The 16535-nt window shown below is 45.4% G+C and overlaps 4 protein-coding genes across 4 annotated transcripts; 2 read left to right on the top strand and 2 right to left on the bottom strand.

Moving 5' to 3' along the window:
* Positions 1-686: 686 nt before the first annotated feature.
* Positions 687-2693, top strand: TREMEDRAFT_34604 (uncharacterized protein; the record flags this gene model as incomplete). The annotated part of the gene is made up of 9 exons (XM_007007205.1): positions 687-796; positions 1084-1417; positions 1607-1661; positions 1708-1792; positions 1958-2063; positions 2105-2140; positions 2186-2278; positions 2428-2487; positions 2532-2693. 9 exons carry the CDS (start codon positions 687-689, stop codon positions 2691-2693), a joined length of 1041 nt encoding a protein of 346 aa, XP_007007267.1.
* Positions 2694-3108: 415 nt separating this feature from the next.
* TREMEDRAFT_70041 (uncharacterized protein) lies at positions 3109-7307 on the top strand (the record flags this gene model as incomplete). The annotated part of the gene is made up of 11 exons (XM_007007400.1): positions 3109-3131; positions 3571-3764; positions 3942-4442; positions 4881-4945; positions 5218-5287; positions 5330-5411; positions 5675-6080; positions 6380-6577; positions 6790-6912; positions 6974-7051; positions 7215-7307. 11 exons carry the CDS (start codon positions 3109-3111, stop codon positions 7305-7307), a joined length of 1833 nt encoding a protein of 610 aa, XP_007007462.1.
* Positions 7276-9156, bottom strand: TREMEDRAFT_65174 (uncharacterized protein; the record flags this gene model as incomplete). Its single annotated transcript, XM_007007330.1, has 4 exons — positions 7276-7342; positions 7444-8224; positions 8271-8768; positions 8841-9156. 4 exons carry the CDS (start codon positions 9154-9156, stop codon positions 7276-7278), a joined length of 1662 nt encoding a protein of 553 aa, XP_007007392.1.
* A 6004-nt stretch (positions 9157-15160) lies between these two features.
* TREMEDRAFT_65175 (uncharacterized protein) lies at positions 15161-16100 on the bottom strand (the record flags this gene model as incomplete). Its single annotated transcript, XM_007007331.1, has 2 exons — positions 15161-15576; positions 15767-16100. The coding sequence occupies 2 exons, from the start codon at positions 16098-16100 to the stop codon at positions 15161-15163; spliced, it is 750 nt and encodes a 249-aa protein (XP_007007393.1).
* Positions 16101-16535: the final 435 nt, after the last annotated feature.

A 16535-nucleotide genomic window follows, 5' to 3' on the forward strand; every position in this document is an offset into this window, starting at 1 on the left:
TATACTGCTAGTACTGCTTGATTCAAGTTGTAGTACTCATTGGTGATCCCAACCAGAACCTCCACTTTCCCACGGTCGCCCCATCTTCCCCCTCCCTCCTTTCCCCACCATCTCCTTTGTGTCACCCTCCCTATACTCGCTACTCATACATCGGCGTATCAATCCACCTTGGATGTTTTCATCTATACAGTACCCTTTACTTGATCTCTCCTTCAAATCATTTCCCTCTCTCTCCTTCTCACCTCATATTTCCTCACCTACAGACTCAACGTTGTGTATCTAAGACACCCCACTCAATCATGTCAGACGCCACCCCCTCTGTCTCAGCTCGTCCCGACGTAGAAACCTCTTCTTCCAAAAGACCCAAAGTCTTTCATCTGACCTCCGAACAGAAGGACGATAAAGACGATTCTTTCGATACGGACGAAAATCCTTCTCCTATCAAGAATCATCCAGGAGAGGAGGGAGTCTCACCTATCGACGTCGACCCTATCACCCTCCCCGCTGTTGACGGTAATGGTAATGGGAAAGACAAAGAGACGATAAGAGAGAAAGGAGATGTCGATTTACCCAATATGGCTAGAATAGATAAAGATGAGAACGGAAATTATCAAATGGGGAATGATCTCACAGAAGAAGGGGAGGGAGATGATGGGGATCAAGAAGGAGGGAATGATGAAACTCCCATGGTGGAAACGGTTCCGTTACCTGAAGAACCTGAAGAAAATATTTGGTTTGACCTCAAAATGGCTTGGCAAGGGAAAGTGTACGAGTTGAGAGTTGCTGGTAATGATATGTGAGTTTCTATGTTTCTTCTCCTTTCTCCCCTTCTGGACCTTATCTCCCAACTGTCGTCATATGGTTCATTCCATGATGTCAAGTGTCAGATCTCTCGACGTCACATACTCGAAGTAGTATGTATAAGATCATGTTAGAATCAGGTAATGGGTCTATGACACAATCTGAAGTATTACCTATCCACTACATGATAAAAATACACTGTCATGGATCCCTATGTACCAAAAATTCGAATTTTCCAGTCACGCCGATAGAAGTACTGTGGATCACCAAGCTGACAAATAGGGTATACGATTTCAGAGACGTCATCTACCGTCTAACAAACGTCCCTCCTGTGCGTCAAAAACTCATCGGTCTGACAAAAGGTAAACTCTCTCCTGAACTAGATTCCACAAGATTCGGAACTCTAGGAATCAAAGATGGATCCAAGTTTACGATGATCGGAACTCCTGAAGAATTATCTTTCAAAGATCCCAGTCAGGTAACTTTACCCGATGTGGTGGATGATTTCGATGTTAGGTATCCGAGACATTTGGATGGGAAGAACAGGGTGTCTCCGGCGGACGATCCAAGGAATTTGAGGAGAATAGAGCAGAAAGTTAAGGAGATACCTATAACGGTGGGTCAAGCTGTTCTCGGCTGTCTTTGATCTCTCTCATTCCGCACTTGCTGATTTCCCCACTCTCTGTATCAACTATGAGTATGGGTTGACAGTGCAATACGATACATGTCAATCAGCTGTCACTCCTGTCCTCAAATGTATTAGGCTCAGCGAAGGAGAGAAATCAGCACAGTTGCTGATGAGAAGATTATGAACCCTCCCAGGCCAGGAAAAGGCCTTCTTGTACTTGACTTGGACTATAGTAAGTCATCTCAGTTGAATGGGATATATCTGCAAGTTGACAATAGCCATCGTTGATACCAAACCTCTAATCGCTGGATCTTTACCAGCCGATGAATGCGCCAGACCTGGATTGCATCGATTCTTGGAGCTGTGAGTTTGCGCAATTGTCACTATCCGATTCTTTCCCCTAATCCACTCAAAAATTTTAACTCCCATTAGCTAGATCTTTCACAAACCGAGGCTTCGGAAACTTTTAACTCTTTGGTTATAATGAATGCTAAGACATGATGTAACCGGCGAAATACTGACTCGCAGTGCATATCAAAATTATGATATCGTCATTTGGTCTCAGACTCATTGGAGATGGATAGAGGGAAAGCTTTACGAACTTGGTATGCTAGGTGGAAACCGTAATTACAAAGTACGTCTTTTGTGTTGCATAAAATCACGATTGACCATAAGGTATGTTTCGTCGCGGATAGAAGTTCAATGTTCCCGGTATGTCTCCCCTCGCCGCAGGTCATCCAGTGTCTAATGATGTAGATTTTTTCTATGCGTAATGGTCAATCGTATCAACATGAAGTCAAACCTCTTGCTTATTTATGGGCTTCATTCCCTCAGTGGTCTGCGAAGAATGTGAGTCATCCCATTTGACCTCTCCATATTTGAAGAGGATCTTGTGCAAGCCAAAAAGGTCAAGAAAGGAAAACAAGTGAAGAAAGCGGAAAGAGTGGAGAAAGTGATTGATATACATGAATTTAGATGGGGTCGTGAGCTGATGCTAGACAATACATATTGACGATTTGTCACGGAACTTTGCCATGAACCCTGGTGAAGGTCTGCGGGTGAGGTTTCTCCCGTGAAGCAGTCGGACATATGCTTATGATAGATACGAGCTTTCAACTCTGCCGGTACGTTGGAAGGTTTACGAGATCGGGAGTTGGAACGACTCGGGGCGTATGTGAGTGGCCGGGGTACGGTGTATCTGCGAGAACTCCTTATGAAGTCTCTGGTCTCTCCCAACGTTCCTATGCGGGAGATGTGGATATGACTGTGTCACCCTCTTCACATCTCACTCATCCGCCTCCGAGATGGGACAACCTACATAATTATATTACGTGTCCGTGTGTCGATGTGGCTGACTAAGTAGCTTACCAACCTGGCCATCTCATCCGATTTCACCCTCGTTGACCATTCGGTATGTCTCTTAATTGGTTTGTTCTCATTTGCTGATTGGTAGAAATGGAAAAAAGGTCCTAGACCTTATCGCCCTGACCGTTCACGACAAAACGAACGACGTTGAGTTTTATGACGCTACGAGATATATGTTGATTATCATGATGCGGGGAGAGGTTGTATAAAAGATCAGAGAATCTGTAAGATTGATATGACATTATATGTATATGCATTGCATGGGATCATGCTGTTGTGCTGTTGAATGATTGGTTTGAGACAGTCATGATTGTATGAATCTGGCCGTTTCAGCTTTGTGGGCGGGTGGGGGAGAGTGGAGGGAGCCAAGATTCCAGGCAGGGTCGGAATCAAACCTACTCGTATCTCTGTCGCTCTCTCCCGCTCTCACAACTACTGTATCTTCATCGTTCTCTCACCGCCTTCAACTCACTACATCTTCATCAACGACAACGACCAATACAGTCTTGTCCGTCAGCCGGCTATCTGGAAAGACGAAATCTGTCACATAAACCCTCACCAGATAAAACACTCAACGAAACAATGCCTCGATCAGGTCGTTCATCACCTTCATACCCTTCCATCTCACCTAAACCACGTTCAACACGATATCCACGTACATTATCACATTCCATACCTCTATCTTCTTATCCACTTTCAACACCTTCGAACTCTAATAATACAAATTCCATCCTAAACCCTCATTCCGGGCCATCATTACCACGTACAATCAGAAGACCAAAGAAAATATTATATCTAATAGTCATTTTCTTCCTATTATATTGGTTCGGTATCAGACATGGTTTAGGTATAGAAAGAATACCACCACCACCTTTAGGTTTTTCTATACCTGGTGGTAGAAGAGGTAGACATTCTTCTTTGATTTGGGGTAAAACGGGTATGGTAACTTTGATACATAGTAGATTTACAGGTGAACAAGTGGAAAGAAATCAAATTGGTCGTCAAGCCGCAGGTATCATACGAAATGAAGAGAATGGTATTTTCGGATCAGGATCAGGATCAGAAATAAAAGGTTCAAATGGAAATGGAATAGAAAGAAAAGTAGGAGTTGGAAATGGGAAACAAAAAATAACATCAAATAAACCAGAACATCCATTTTACGAATTAATGGAAAAAGCAGAAGATAATTGGAATCATTTAATTTCAACACAATCAAAATCTTTAGAACAAGCTTATAATCAATATAGGAAACGTTATAATATAAAACCTCCAATAGGTTTCGATTCTTGGTTTCTATTCAATCAACAAAACGATATAAAAATAAAAGATGAATTTAATTTCTTGATGAAAGATTTATTACCACATCTTTCTTTAAAACCTGAAATATTTATAAAAAGATCAGAAGAATTAGAAAATAAACCTTTTACGTATACTTTGGAAATCGATAAAGAAAAACCTACGATAGTGAAAGGACCTAGGGCGAAGAATTTTAGACCGGGTCAAATGAAAGAGATGATTGATAGTTTTAAGGAATGGTTACCTGATGGATTTAAATTGAAAATAACTGGAAGTGATCATGATACTGGTAGTCAAGTATTGGGTAGGGATCAAAGGGAAAGAGCTATGGAATTGGTTAAAATGGGTAAATGTGAGTTGGTTGTGTGTGTGTGTGTTTTTCTCTTTTCATTTTTTTTTGTCGTTCTCTTCTCATTTTCCCTTCCCCCTCGTTTTCCACACCTTTATCTTTCCTCCTTGTTCTCTCGGTAAATCCTTGCTTACTCCCCCTTGTTGGTTCTTGAGATGTTCGAATGAAGTGGGACTTTGTACACATATTTGATGGATGGATTTGAAGATGATCGGTTTTCTTCTCATTTTGCTGCTCGATAAGACGGTAGTATGATAGGATAGTATTCATGTTCATCCTACTATATAACTTACCACACTATCATCCCCAAAGCTCTTCTAACTCTTCCAGTGGGAACCGCCGGCTTTCAGACCATCTCCAAGGGATTGATCGACGGTTACCGGAACACACATCACGGTCCCGTAAAATCCGGAATGTTTGAAAGGATGCTGATCAAATTAGATTTCGACGATGAAGAATTAGAAAAATTAGAAGATCCAGATAGGACACCAGCATGGGGATGGTTTGTGAGTGACTTTCCTCATCATCTATCCTCCAACTACTCAAAACATCTTTCATTCCCCGACCCAAAAACTCGGAAAGTAATCGCATAACCCAACCACAACCCCAACGCATTGATGTCCTTCCGCAGCTTCTGCTGTCCCAACTATACTATTTCAACCGATCAACAATCACATGAATCCCCATTGTCGATAAATTCACAACGGACAAGCAAATAGACGAACAGGGTTCTGTAAAAAAGTCAACTTGATGATTCTTGACATGACTGACCGAACAGAAAGCTTGCCCACTAGATTCACCCGCCAATATTCGACCGGGGGCTGAGAATGCTACCAATGAGATTTTGCGTGAGTGATTTATCTTGTGAGGGGTGAGGATCTGATGAACAGCTAAAACCTTCATTTATGATCATTTACCCACTATGGACTTTTGTGATTTTCCAGAGTTGAAGAGGTTACATGGGGCTATGTCGTGAGTTGTGTCATCACTTCTCTCACCTTTACCATTTCCCTCTTTTCGTTTTTATCGCATTATCTACATATTATGTCATGAACCCCACATCTTCTCCTCGCTTCTTGATCTTCATCTCGATTCCCTTTGCCTCTGCGGAAGTTCGGGCTGCGTTAGACTTGTGAACACCCAACACTCAATACTCAACACCCAGTACCCGATGCGCAGCTGCCCTAATCTTTGTGTCCACAATTGAGACATTAGAGACTTACATTGACCCTCAGGATCGACTGGAAGAACCGATCACCATCCGTACTCAAACCAGCTCTGATTCTCTCGAAATTCCCAGCGGACTCTTCCTTCCAAGTCACACCAATGGAAGGATATCAAAACCTCACTCAAGAATCCTTAGACGAACTCCCTTCATGGGAAGAGAAAACGGACAACCGTCTTTTCTGGCGAGGGTCAAGTACGGGAGGATACAACGTCCACAGAGATTGGAAAGAATCACATCGATTTAGGTTACATTTGATGGTCAATGGACCTAAAGGTGGTGATGCTTGGTGGGCCAATCAGGCGAGGGATGTTATCATGCCAGATGGTCAAGGTGGATATAAAACGGTTAGAAGATGGGATAGAACTTTGAGTAAAGCTTATGTTGATGTGAAAGTTTCGGGAAAGTTGATTGCTGTGAGTTTGAAGATTTCTCTTTCGTTCTACCCTCTTCACAGATTCACACGATCATTGGCTGTAATTCTTCCAACGGTTCCACTTACGATATTTATGCTTCTTGTGCGTCGCAAACTCTCAACGTTCCCCTCACCCCAAGTAATTATATGTATGTTACCCCGGCAAACAACATGAAAGCCGAACGTCTTCCGAGTATTTCTGATCACATGTTGTACCGGGTTTAACCTTGGTTACAAGGTTACCCACGTCGATGAATTTTTAGGGGTTGGATGTGTCGTCGTAGTCTTGCTAACGCTCAGTGTCCTCAAGAACATCCCGATTTATGTGAAACAATAAAAAACACCATCGAATTCGGTCAGCAAGTATGGCCGCATCAAGCCGTAGCGTTCAAATACCTACTAGATGTCGATGGTAATGGTTGGTCTCAAAGATTTCATAGATTGTTAGGATCAGGAAGTCCTGTTATTAAATTCACAATGTTCCCGGAATGGCATCAGGTGAGTTTTGTCCTTCAATCCTATAATTTCTCCTCCCTCCGATAAAAGCTCTTTGGGTCCCTTCGGTGAACCCCTGTCGTTCTTATCTCCCAGCTTTGTCAGTGGACGTTTGAGAAGCACACTCCCACTGAGAATCATATGAGAAATGCTGACACGTTTAGGAACGTCTCAGTAAGTTCAGCTCCCCATGCTCTCCCCCAAGAAACTGACAGGTAGTACCGTGGTATCACTACATTCCACTCAAACCAGATTACTCAGATTTATACGATATCATGGCTTTCTTCGTCGGTCCAGTAGATGAAGATGGGAATGTTGACGAGAGTAAAGGTCATGACGTGAGTTAACCATCCGTATCAATAACTGTCCGTGATGATGTTCCCTCAAGCTTACACGTAGTATCTGGCAAGAAAGATAGGAGAAGCTGGTCAACGTTACGCTTTAGAACATTGGTCATGGGCAGATATGCAATCTTACGTGAGTCTATCATCTTCTAATCATGTATCTCCATATTATCTTGGTCATTTCGTTTCTTCTCTCATCTAATTCAGTGTGAATGGCATACTGTATGCTCTGTAATCTTGGGAGTTTCAGGTTTATGAGGATTATCATCACTTTTGATCGGGTAATTGATAGATAGATGTTCCGCCTTTTGCTGGAATTACAAAGACTTCATTCGATAGATCGTGAAGCGTACACTTTCAAATTGCCTTCAAAGGGAAAGGGACAGTAACACGTAGAACTAGTCGATAAGGCAAGATGGAGTAGCTTGCTCATCATCATCTCATGCATTCCTGGTTACTCGCAAATGAGTTTATCATATCTCCTGGATCGAAGGTGATAAGTGCTTAGACAAGTCCGTCACTCACCCTTCACTTCGGCGAGCAATAGAGGGGTGGGGTTCCCTAGGTGGAACACCTCTTGGATGCCGTTCAAGTGCAGTAGCTTGCAGGGTTTTTGCTAGTTCAAGATACTCTTCGTTGCTTGAACCTCCTTCCCTAAGGTATCTCTCAAGAACTTGGGACCCGGGAGATGATTCATCAACAACTTCTTCTTCTTCTGCTTCTTCTTCTCCTCCTCCTCCTTCTTCTTCTCCTCCTCCTTCTTCTTCTTCTTGTACTACTACTTCTTCTTCTTCTTCTTCTTCTTCTTCTTCTTCTTCTTCTTCTTCTTCTTCTTCTTCTTCCTCTTCCTCTTCTTCTTCTACCTCTTCTTTCTCCTCCACGTCACTGATTTGTTCATTCCCTCTTAGCTCATCACTAGATGGAGTTACCTCCTTGGAGCTGCCTTGAAGGTCTGGGTAAGGAACTCCATCTTCATTGTCAGGTGATGTTGACGACCGTCCTAGTACGCCCTCAGTATTGCCACTGGGCTCTGGGGAAGGTCCCAAAGGTGCACTGTGTCCGGCAAGACTGGCCAGAAGACCAGGAAAGGGTTGGCACACATGGGTGAGAAGGGCATAACTGTGCATTCTGAGGGCTTTGTTGGTACAGTCTTCATTGAGTCGTGATTCAGTGGTTGGCAGTGATGTGAACTGTCTCACACTCCTCACAAAGTCACTATACTGCCTGCTGGTCTGTAGAGGGCAGACACTGCCGAACGCTTGCACTATTTGCAGATAGTCTCTGGCATTGTCTAGACTTATCTCCCCTGTGATTAGTGAAGACCTCCATACAGGCAAAAGAGAAGCACCCACTCCCTGACCTGAGAGCTGGAGTCACTTGTGAGATGACTCCCTTGAGCTTTTGCTCGTTCATCCCAGTGCGCAAAGCCATAATAGCACTACCAAAAACGCGCTTGCCGCCATGAGCTTGATGCTCTGTATAGCTGCTCAACATCTCCAACATTGCTGTAGCCCTTGACTTGTCAATGCTAGCATACAGTGCTTCATATTCCGTTTGTTCTGCTCCACCAAGCAGCTCTTTCACTGTTGGAACATATAACCTGTGTCCTGTGTCAATTTCAGGACCATAAGTCTCAATCAGGCCTTTCAGATCCTTGAGACTCAAACGGCTTGTTATGTATTGACAGAGATCAAACATCCTTGCCTGCAACACCATTCTTGGGTATGAGTCCTTAATTATATTCTCGAGACGACGGTACATTTGAAACTTTGAGAATTCTGTCTCGTCCCCTCTCCCATACATCAACAGAATGGGTATTACAGTACGCGCTTGCTCAAGAGATACACTCCCTAAGTATCAGCACAGGTGTCACCTCACCAAAGCAATTGGTGAATGGTGTCAATTCAGCAAAGGGCACTTACCCCCAGCAGGCATTGTGCGTAACTCTGTGAGTGTTGTCCTCACTTGGTCAACAGTTTCAGGCATCCCCTTCAGGTCAGAGGATAGGTAGGGCTCCAGCTGTCTGAGTATTTCTAAGGCGCGTGTCGCTCCCGCGCTACCGTCATGATCATCTTTTAGGTCATAGTGGGCTTTTCGTCTCTTCCCATGTAGCAGTGATAGCTGCGCTCCTGCCCATGGTGAAAGAGGTTGGGTTATTGATGGGGCTGAGCTTTTTGTACTACGGACTGGTTTTGTACCTACTAAGGACAGCTTGGTTGGTGGCCCGGCTTCAGGCATTCTTGATCGAGATTCTGTATCACGTCCTTGTGTAATGGATCAACACCACAGTTACTCAAGGATATAACCTATAAAAGTAAAGTGATGATTGCAAACCAAGCTGAGCCTCTGATCTACCATATATGTCCATTCAGTGGCTGTGCAACCAAACTCTTCTCATAGATGGAAGAAAGGTAAGTTGTTATGAGGAATTCGGAGTTATAAGCCCTTCAAAAGCCACGTGGGCCACGATTGAAAGGTTGTCAGAGGAGGCGGTGTCGGCCCCGATGGCATACCCGAAGGGGAGGGGCGACGACGTCATCGAGTCTCGAACATGGCATCGCCTCCGGGGTTCTGATCGATATGACGAGCACCATCGACAACTTTTGGACGTGATACGCGGACGAGGAGAGGTGAGCGGAGAAGGGAGCGTTGTGCGCAACAAAATCGTCGATTTCTTATCTTCCGTGCGCATCGGAGATCGTTAGATAGTCTTCTCCATGAACCGCGGAGGTGACCGGTCAGGAAAAGGATCTCAATCCTGAGATTATCTGTTCAAGGTTTGAGCTACTATCGGCGACAATTTCACAGGACCTGGCAGGGGAGGAAGAATGATCTTCAAGCCAGAAAACCTTTAGCTCACTAAGCGGTGTCAGGATCACGGGTACCCTCTAGATGGGTTCCTCAGAGTCGTACACAGAAGTCGTACTCCACCCTACCCGTTCCCATCTCCGCTTCACTAATTCCATTACGGCGTCCTCCGTTCTCCCTCCCTACTTGGTTGCTATCTCTCCGTCTTGCAATACTTTTCCTTCACCTCTGTGTCCCTCATCTATCTCCATCTTCCTCTGCTCTTATACCTCAGATCGTTTCCCATCTTTACTGCGTAAATTTTGGTATCACTCCGCTCCCTCTTTAGTATATAGAAACAGCCCTTTTTCATAGATGTCTTGTTGAATGTATTTTCTCGTCACTTAGCAAATCCTGCTGCCACTTGATCTCATTGACTTATAGCCTCTTTGATCCACTACATCACTTGACTATAAACTACATCACTAGGTCTGTTCCCTGTGAGGCCCTATAGCCATAGCTCATAGATGCAGACTATTCTCAATGTCTGGTCCTGACATTGCTGCCGCCATCCTCCACTCCACTTCTGAGGATATCCTCTCTGCTCATCTTCACCTTTTGTCACCTGTTGATCCTCCTTCAACTGATTGACCGGTTTCCACCATTGTTTCCCCTGCTTATCGAGCTCGAACAATCTATGATTTGCTCAAGAAGACCTATGGAACCACTGATGCTCAATATTTGTTTGCTCTTGGGAAGAAGTTTGTGGAGAGCCGGTGTTCAGAGGATGAGGATGTTGAGGAAAGGGTGAACAAAGTGTCACACCAGCGGGTAGACTGCGGTAGCAAAGTACTGCCTTGGGTACTGAAGGGTTTTAGTCTCTGGCTCGTAGAGCTTGATGACTGCCTTAGGTACTGAGGGTACTGAGGTGTTGGGTTAGAACCAACTAGGTGACTTTCAAAGAAGAAGTTCAACTTCAAGATGAAGATACATTGCTGAAGAAAGAGGGGGGAGATGTGCTCCTTTTATACCCTTCAAAACTAAAGTAGGTGTACTAAATAAAAAGCGTGTGAGGGATTTTCTAGCCAATCACTTAAATGCCTCAAAGTGAGGGCACACGCGAAACTAAATCCAGCCAATCACATAAATGCCTCACTGCTAAACTGCTGAACCTTTGTCACGGCTCTCGAACAACCTCTCTCCGATAGACCAACGGTCGACGAACCTCAGCTAACTTGACGCTTCTAAGTCGATGTCTCACCCAACCAGGGGGGGCGCAGACGTCGAAAGGAGTGTAACTACGGCGTACTTTGGTGTAGTTACTCTAACTGGGGGCTTTTCTCTGATGGCAATGTATCTTAATTTGTATGTAGCTATCTCTATCAATCTTTCACTACTGACAATAAACAAGGATCGCTGAAGAAGTTCAGCGATCTGTAAACTATCTATACTTCCTCTCTCTTCTCATAGAACGTCCTCCAACCCCTACACAGCCTCACGCTCAGTCCTCTTTGCTCAACTTTGCCGTACCTCGCCATATCCCCGGTATCCTACTCCGCTCACTTCGACTAACTTCGCCTAACTTCACCTACTCTGCTCTCACATGGTTTCCTTCCCCTAACTGCGCCGTAGTTCTCCGTTAGGCGGGGTTGTCATGATAAATGCTCCCTAGGTTCCTATAACTTCATTGTAGTCGGTCTCAGTGGTTCAGGGTGATGGTGAAAGGAGGGTCGGTGATGGTAGTTGTCAGGGATGTCACGACGAAGTTCGTGACAAGGGGGACCAGGGACAATGGAAGCAGAAGTACGGTGAAGTTGGACGGAGTTAGGCTGAGTAGGGACAATGGAAGCAGAAGTACGGTGATGTTAGGCGGAGTGAGTCGAAGGGAGGAGAAGGACAGCCGGGGACTCGGGGCCGTTGGATGAAGTGCGTTGAAGTACGTCTAAGCGCAAGAGGGTTGGGTGAACATCTAGGAGGAGCAGATAATATTAGCTGAGAAGATCGCTGAAGTTCTTCAGCGATCCTTGATTGTTGTCAGTAGTGAAAGATTGATAGAGATAGCTACATTCAAATCGAGATATCACAATCAGTGAAAACCTTAGATAGAGTAACTACGTCGAAGCACGCCGTAGTTACACCCCTTTTTGACATCTGCACCCTTCTGTTTGGGTGAGACACCGAAGCCAAAGAGCCAAATTAGCGGAGGTTCGTCAACCGTCGGTCCATTAGAGAGAAGTTAGTCGACGGCCGTGACACTGGCGCGAAACACTCCCCTTCCCGTTTCACTAGTACTTGCAGTTGCCTTCTTTCTCTCCATTGTTGAAGTTCCCTTGTACTTTCCAGAAGTGCTTTCTTCTAGTTCAGCCTTTGGACCCTTTCTCTTTGGCAAGGACTTTGATGTCTTAGCTGTTCCACGTTGCAATTCCTTCAATGCACCAGGATGCCTTGCGGCAATGTGGAGCATTAATGAAAAAGCATGTGTTTTGAGCTCTGTCCTGCCCCAATTTGGTCCATCTGTGAGCCTTCCTAGCTGTTGGCAAATGTTGGCAAATGTTCGCCTATTCCCGGTCTGTGCGTGGAGGCAATGCTGAAGCGAGTTTCTGCACTATAACTGCAAGTCTGTCACCGCTGTCGAATAACTTCTTTCCAATAGACCGACGGTCGACGAACCTCGGCTAACTTGGTGGTTCTAGCTCGATGTCTCACCCAACCAGGAGGGGCGCAGACGTCGAAAGGAGTGTAACTACGGCGAGCTTCGGCGTAGTTACTCTATCTGGGGGTTTTCTCTGATGGCGATGTATCTCGTTTGTATGGTAGCTATCTCTATCAATCTTTCACTACTGACAACAATCAAGGATCGCTGAAGAACTTCAGCGATCTTCTCAGCTAAATGTATCCACCACCCACTAGATGTTCATCCAACCCATCCGTGCTTTGACACACTTCGGCCAACTTCCCCGAACCACCGAACACCCGATCCTCTAACCTCGTCTAACTTCGCCGTACCTCTGCTTCCTCCATCCCTAGTCAACCTAAATTCGCCTAACCTCGTCGTACCTCGGTTCCCTTCACCCTTAACCTGTCTAACTTCGCCTAACTTCGTCGTGGTTGGTCTAAGTTGTCCTGGATACGTGTAAACCGAAGAGGTTGAGAATTGATGGAGTTTGATGGTCAAAGGAGGGTCGTTGTTGGTGGGATTTAGGGGTGTCACGACGTAGTTCGTGACACAGTGTCACGAATATACGACTGATGATGATGAAGCCGCAATGGCGTGTCTCAAACAGTCTTAAAGGCAACAAATAAGTTAGAGTAGAAAGTGGGTGGCAAAGATGACAATTGATCAGAGAGACAGAGAAACAAACAGAGAGCTAGAACCACTATATATAGACAAAATCCTCCAAACTGAGCCTAAAACTCCTTCCTCTCCTCTCCTACTTCCAGGGGGGAAACCCTGAGGAGACCCTGTATCAAAAACAGCATTTTAAACGACCTTACAGAAGGCTCTGAATCATCCTGGAAGCCCCCAAAAGAGATCTCTTCATCAAAGGTTGAATTCATGAAAAGAAACACGAATAAAGGATCCATGAAATGTGATCCTTTGATACCTGAAACTCTCCTATGCTACCTGGATGAGCTCTGATCTTTCAGGGGGTTCAGAGGGTGTTTCTTAGGCGCCCACATTATGCAGATTTCGACTCAAAAATACCTGGTTCAGTCCTGCGGGTTCGGTAGAAGTTCGAGAGGTTTGAATAGAGGCTAAATATGCTCAGTAGAGTGGTTTTCCTTCTGGTTCTCTCAGTTGAGTCGTTCGCACTGCTGAAAGAGATGAAGCCTCTGACCATCAGTGCGTACTCCTCATCACTAGTGTGTACTCTTCATCAGTGGCGTACACTTCTTCATCAGTAGCGGGTGTGTATTGATCAGTAGCGTGTTTTCCATGTTCAAACACGTGTTTTCACAAGGCTATCCTGACGACCGGTTGACTGGTTGATTCCGTGGTTGACCCGGTGGTTGACCCTGTGATTGATCCTGTGATTGATCCTGTGATTGATCCTGTGATTGATCCTGTGATTGATCCAGCAAACCAGTTATTTGGTAACCGAGGGAGTCGTACTACCCTTGACGGACGTACGTACTCTCCTATGACGTCAGTGGCGTGATCGCTAATTAAGGTACCCGCAATTGATCGCTAATTAAGGTACCCGTAATTGATCGCTAATTAAGGTACCCGTAATTGATGGCTAATTAAGGCACTAATTAGTAATTAAGGAATTGATGGCTAATTACCGATTATTGATGATTCTGTTGTTTGTTGATTGGGACGGGTTCATAGACAGAAATAGATGCCGACCGGCCAACCGGCTAATATTGCTCCCGAGGTACCCTCGCTTATCAGTTCGTCCGGTCTGAGCGGAACCGAGGACACGGAACCTGGTACATGTTGGCCGGAGCTTGGGATGACGACAGATGACGACAGATGACGATAGATGACGATAGATGACGTGATTGATGTATACAATGTCGAGTCAGGTTGACTCAGTGATGGGAGGGTGATTAAGGTTGAATGGTGATCCACATGTCGTACGATAGAACGAGTTGAGACGATTTGAGTAAAGTTGACTGGACTTGAGTGGATGATATGCACGTGGTATTTACAGATATTCGAGGGTTATGACACACAGTCTCTTTGCCACATTGCTGTCATGGGTTGAATGCCCAGATTCTGTTTCCTCAGGCTGAGTGTCTGTGATAATTTTGTACTCTGAGACTGTGTCCTGCACCTGTTCAACAGTCATACCCACCTCTTCAGCTAGTTTCTTCCCATATGATAAACCACTTCCCCTGCGTCGTGTCACGAACTACGTCGTGACACCTCGATTACTCCACCAACAATGACCCTCTTTTGGCCATCAAAACCCCATCACGCCTTAACCTCTTTACTCTACACGTAACTCAGGACTTCTGACACCAAGTACGGCGAAGTTAGACGGAGTTAGGCTAAGTAGGAACAATGGGAGCAGAAGTACGGCGAAGTTAGACGGGGTTAGGCTAAGTAGGGACAATGGGAGCAGAAGTGCGGCGATGTTAGGCGGAGTTAGGCTAAGTAGGGACAATGGGAGCAGAAGTGCGGCGATGTTAGGCGGAGTTAGGCTAAGTAGGGACAATGGGAGCAGAAGTGCGGCGATGTTAGGCGGAGTTAGTCGAAGGAGGAAGAGGATGGCCGAGGGCTCGGGGAAGTTGGACGAAGTGCGTTGAAGTACGTCAAAGCGCGAGAGGGTTGGATGAACGTCTAGGAGGAGTAGATAATATTAGCTGAGAAGATCGCTGAAGTTCTTCAGCGATCCTTGATTGTTGTCAGTAGTGAAAGACAGATAGAGATAGCTATAAATCACGATACATCGCCATCAGTAGAACAAAACCCTAGTTAGAGTAACTACGCCGAAGTACGCCGTAGTTACACCCCTTTCGACGTCTGCGCCCTCCTGGTTGGGTGAGACATCGACTCAGAGCGTGAAGTTAGCCGAGGTTCGTCGACCGCCGGTCTATTAAGAAGTAGTTGTTCGACGGCCGTGACACGTCGCTCCTTGTTGACATACACTTTCAGAACTTCCAGCATATTTGTGGCCTTCTGCAGAGTATCTTGATCAAGATCGGTTATGGGACATTTTGGGGCCCAGTTAGAGCTCCCTCCTAGTAGCTCAATCAGACTGGGCATGCTCCCTGAGTCATCTTTGAGTGACCTTTGGGAGGCCTCAGCGTCTTGCAGCAGACTGTTCAGGTCTATATGATCTACATGTTGGATAGTGAGGCATTGGAGCAGGCCGTAAGCTCCAGAATGTAGGTTCTGAAGGGTCACACCATATTCTTTTGCTCTTATAAGACGCAGGTCCAGGGCCCCTCATGTTGGAAAATTGGAGGCCGCAGTGACAGCACAATATTGCATGACTGTGGGCAGTATCATCAAGGTATGTTGCAAAGAGGGATTTGCTGAATGTCACCATTATGGTCCCACTTGCTAGTATTGGTTGCAAGCAGACTAAAGGCAGGCGAATGCACTCACTATTTGTCGACAAGGATGATCTCACCAGAAGAATTACATCTCCAACAGCTGCCTGCTCCTGCAGTGTTCCAAACTCTTCTGAAAACTTAGGTGTCCTGGCAAATGTCTCCAACACTTGTAAAACAGATATGGCTCTTTGAACTCTTTCAGACAGCCCCTGGTCATCAGAAGTGCTCGAAGGTGGCTCCCGGCCATCATCTCCAAACAGCACTTTTTGGGCTTCTCGTGGATTTTCCATCACCTCCTTTAAGCTGGGTGGTGGTACAGTGATTCTTGGCACCCCATCATCCACGTCATCAGGATTGATGACGATGGTGCTGGTAGGGTCTGTCATGTGAGATATATGGTGAGCGCTTTGTTCAATTGCCTGTTTGTAACTGATGTACCGTGGATTGATCAATCAAAGACATAAACGTTCAAGGACAGTGTTAATATCATTCTTGAAAGTCACTCAACTTATAACTCCAGCTTGAGAGCTATGTAAGCCAGTTTTTCACACCCTTACAACAAAGGTGAGAAGCATGATGGGGGTGTAGAACATCAAACTCACCCTGAAGACAATATGACGATGAAAGGTTCTCCTATGGGGGCGGTGTCGGTCTTCACTCGGAGGGACGTATTGACGTGCTCGATTAGGAAGTGGGGGGATGATATCGCCTTCCTAACGGCCGAATACGCTTGTTTACACGGACGGGGGGCGATGATAAGGCGGGGGACAACGGCAAAGGGCGTGCGAAGTTGACCGTATAGTCCGTGCGCACCGGACCTA

This window comes from Tremella mesenterica (genome assembly GCF_000271645.1).
Source record: "Tremella mesenterica DSM 1558 unplaced genomic scaffold TREMEscaffold_13, whole genome shotgun sequence".
NCBI classification, from domain to species: domain Eukaryota; kingdom Fungi; phylum Basidiomycota; class Tremellomycetes; order Tremellales; family Tremellaceae; genus Tremella; species Tremella mesenterica.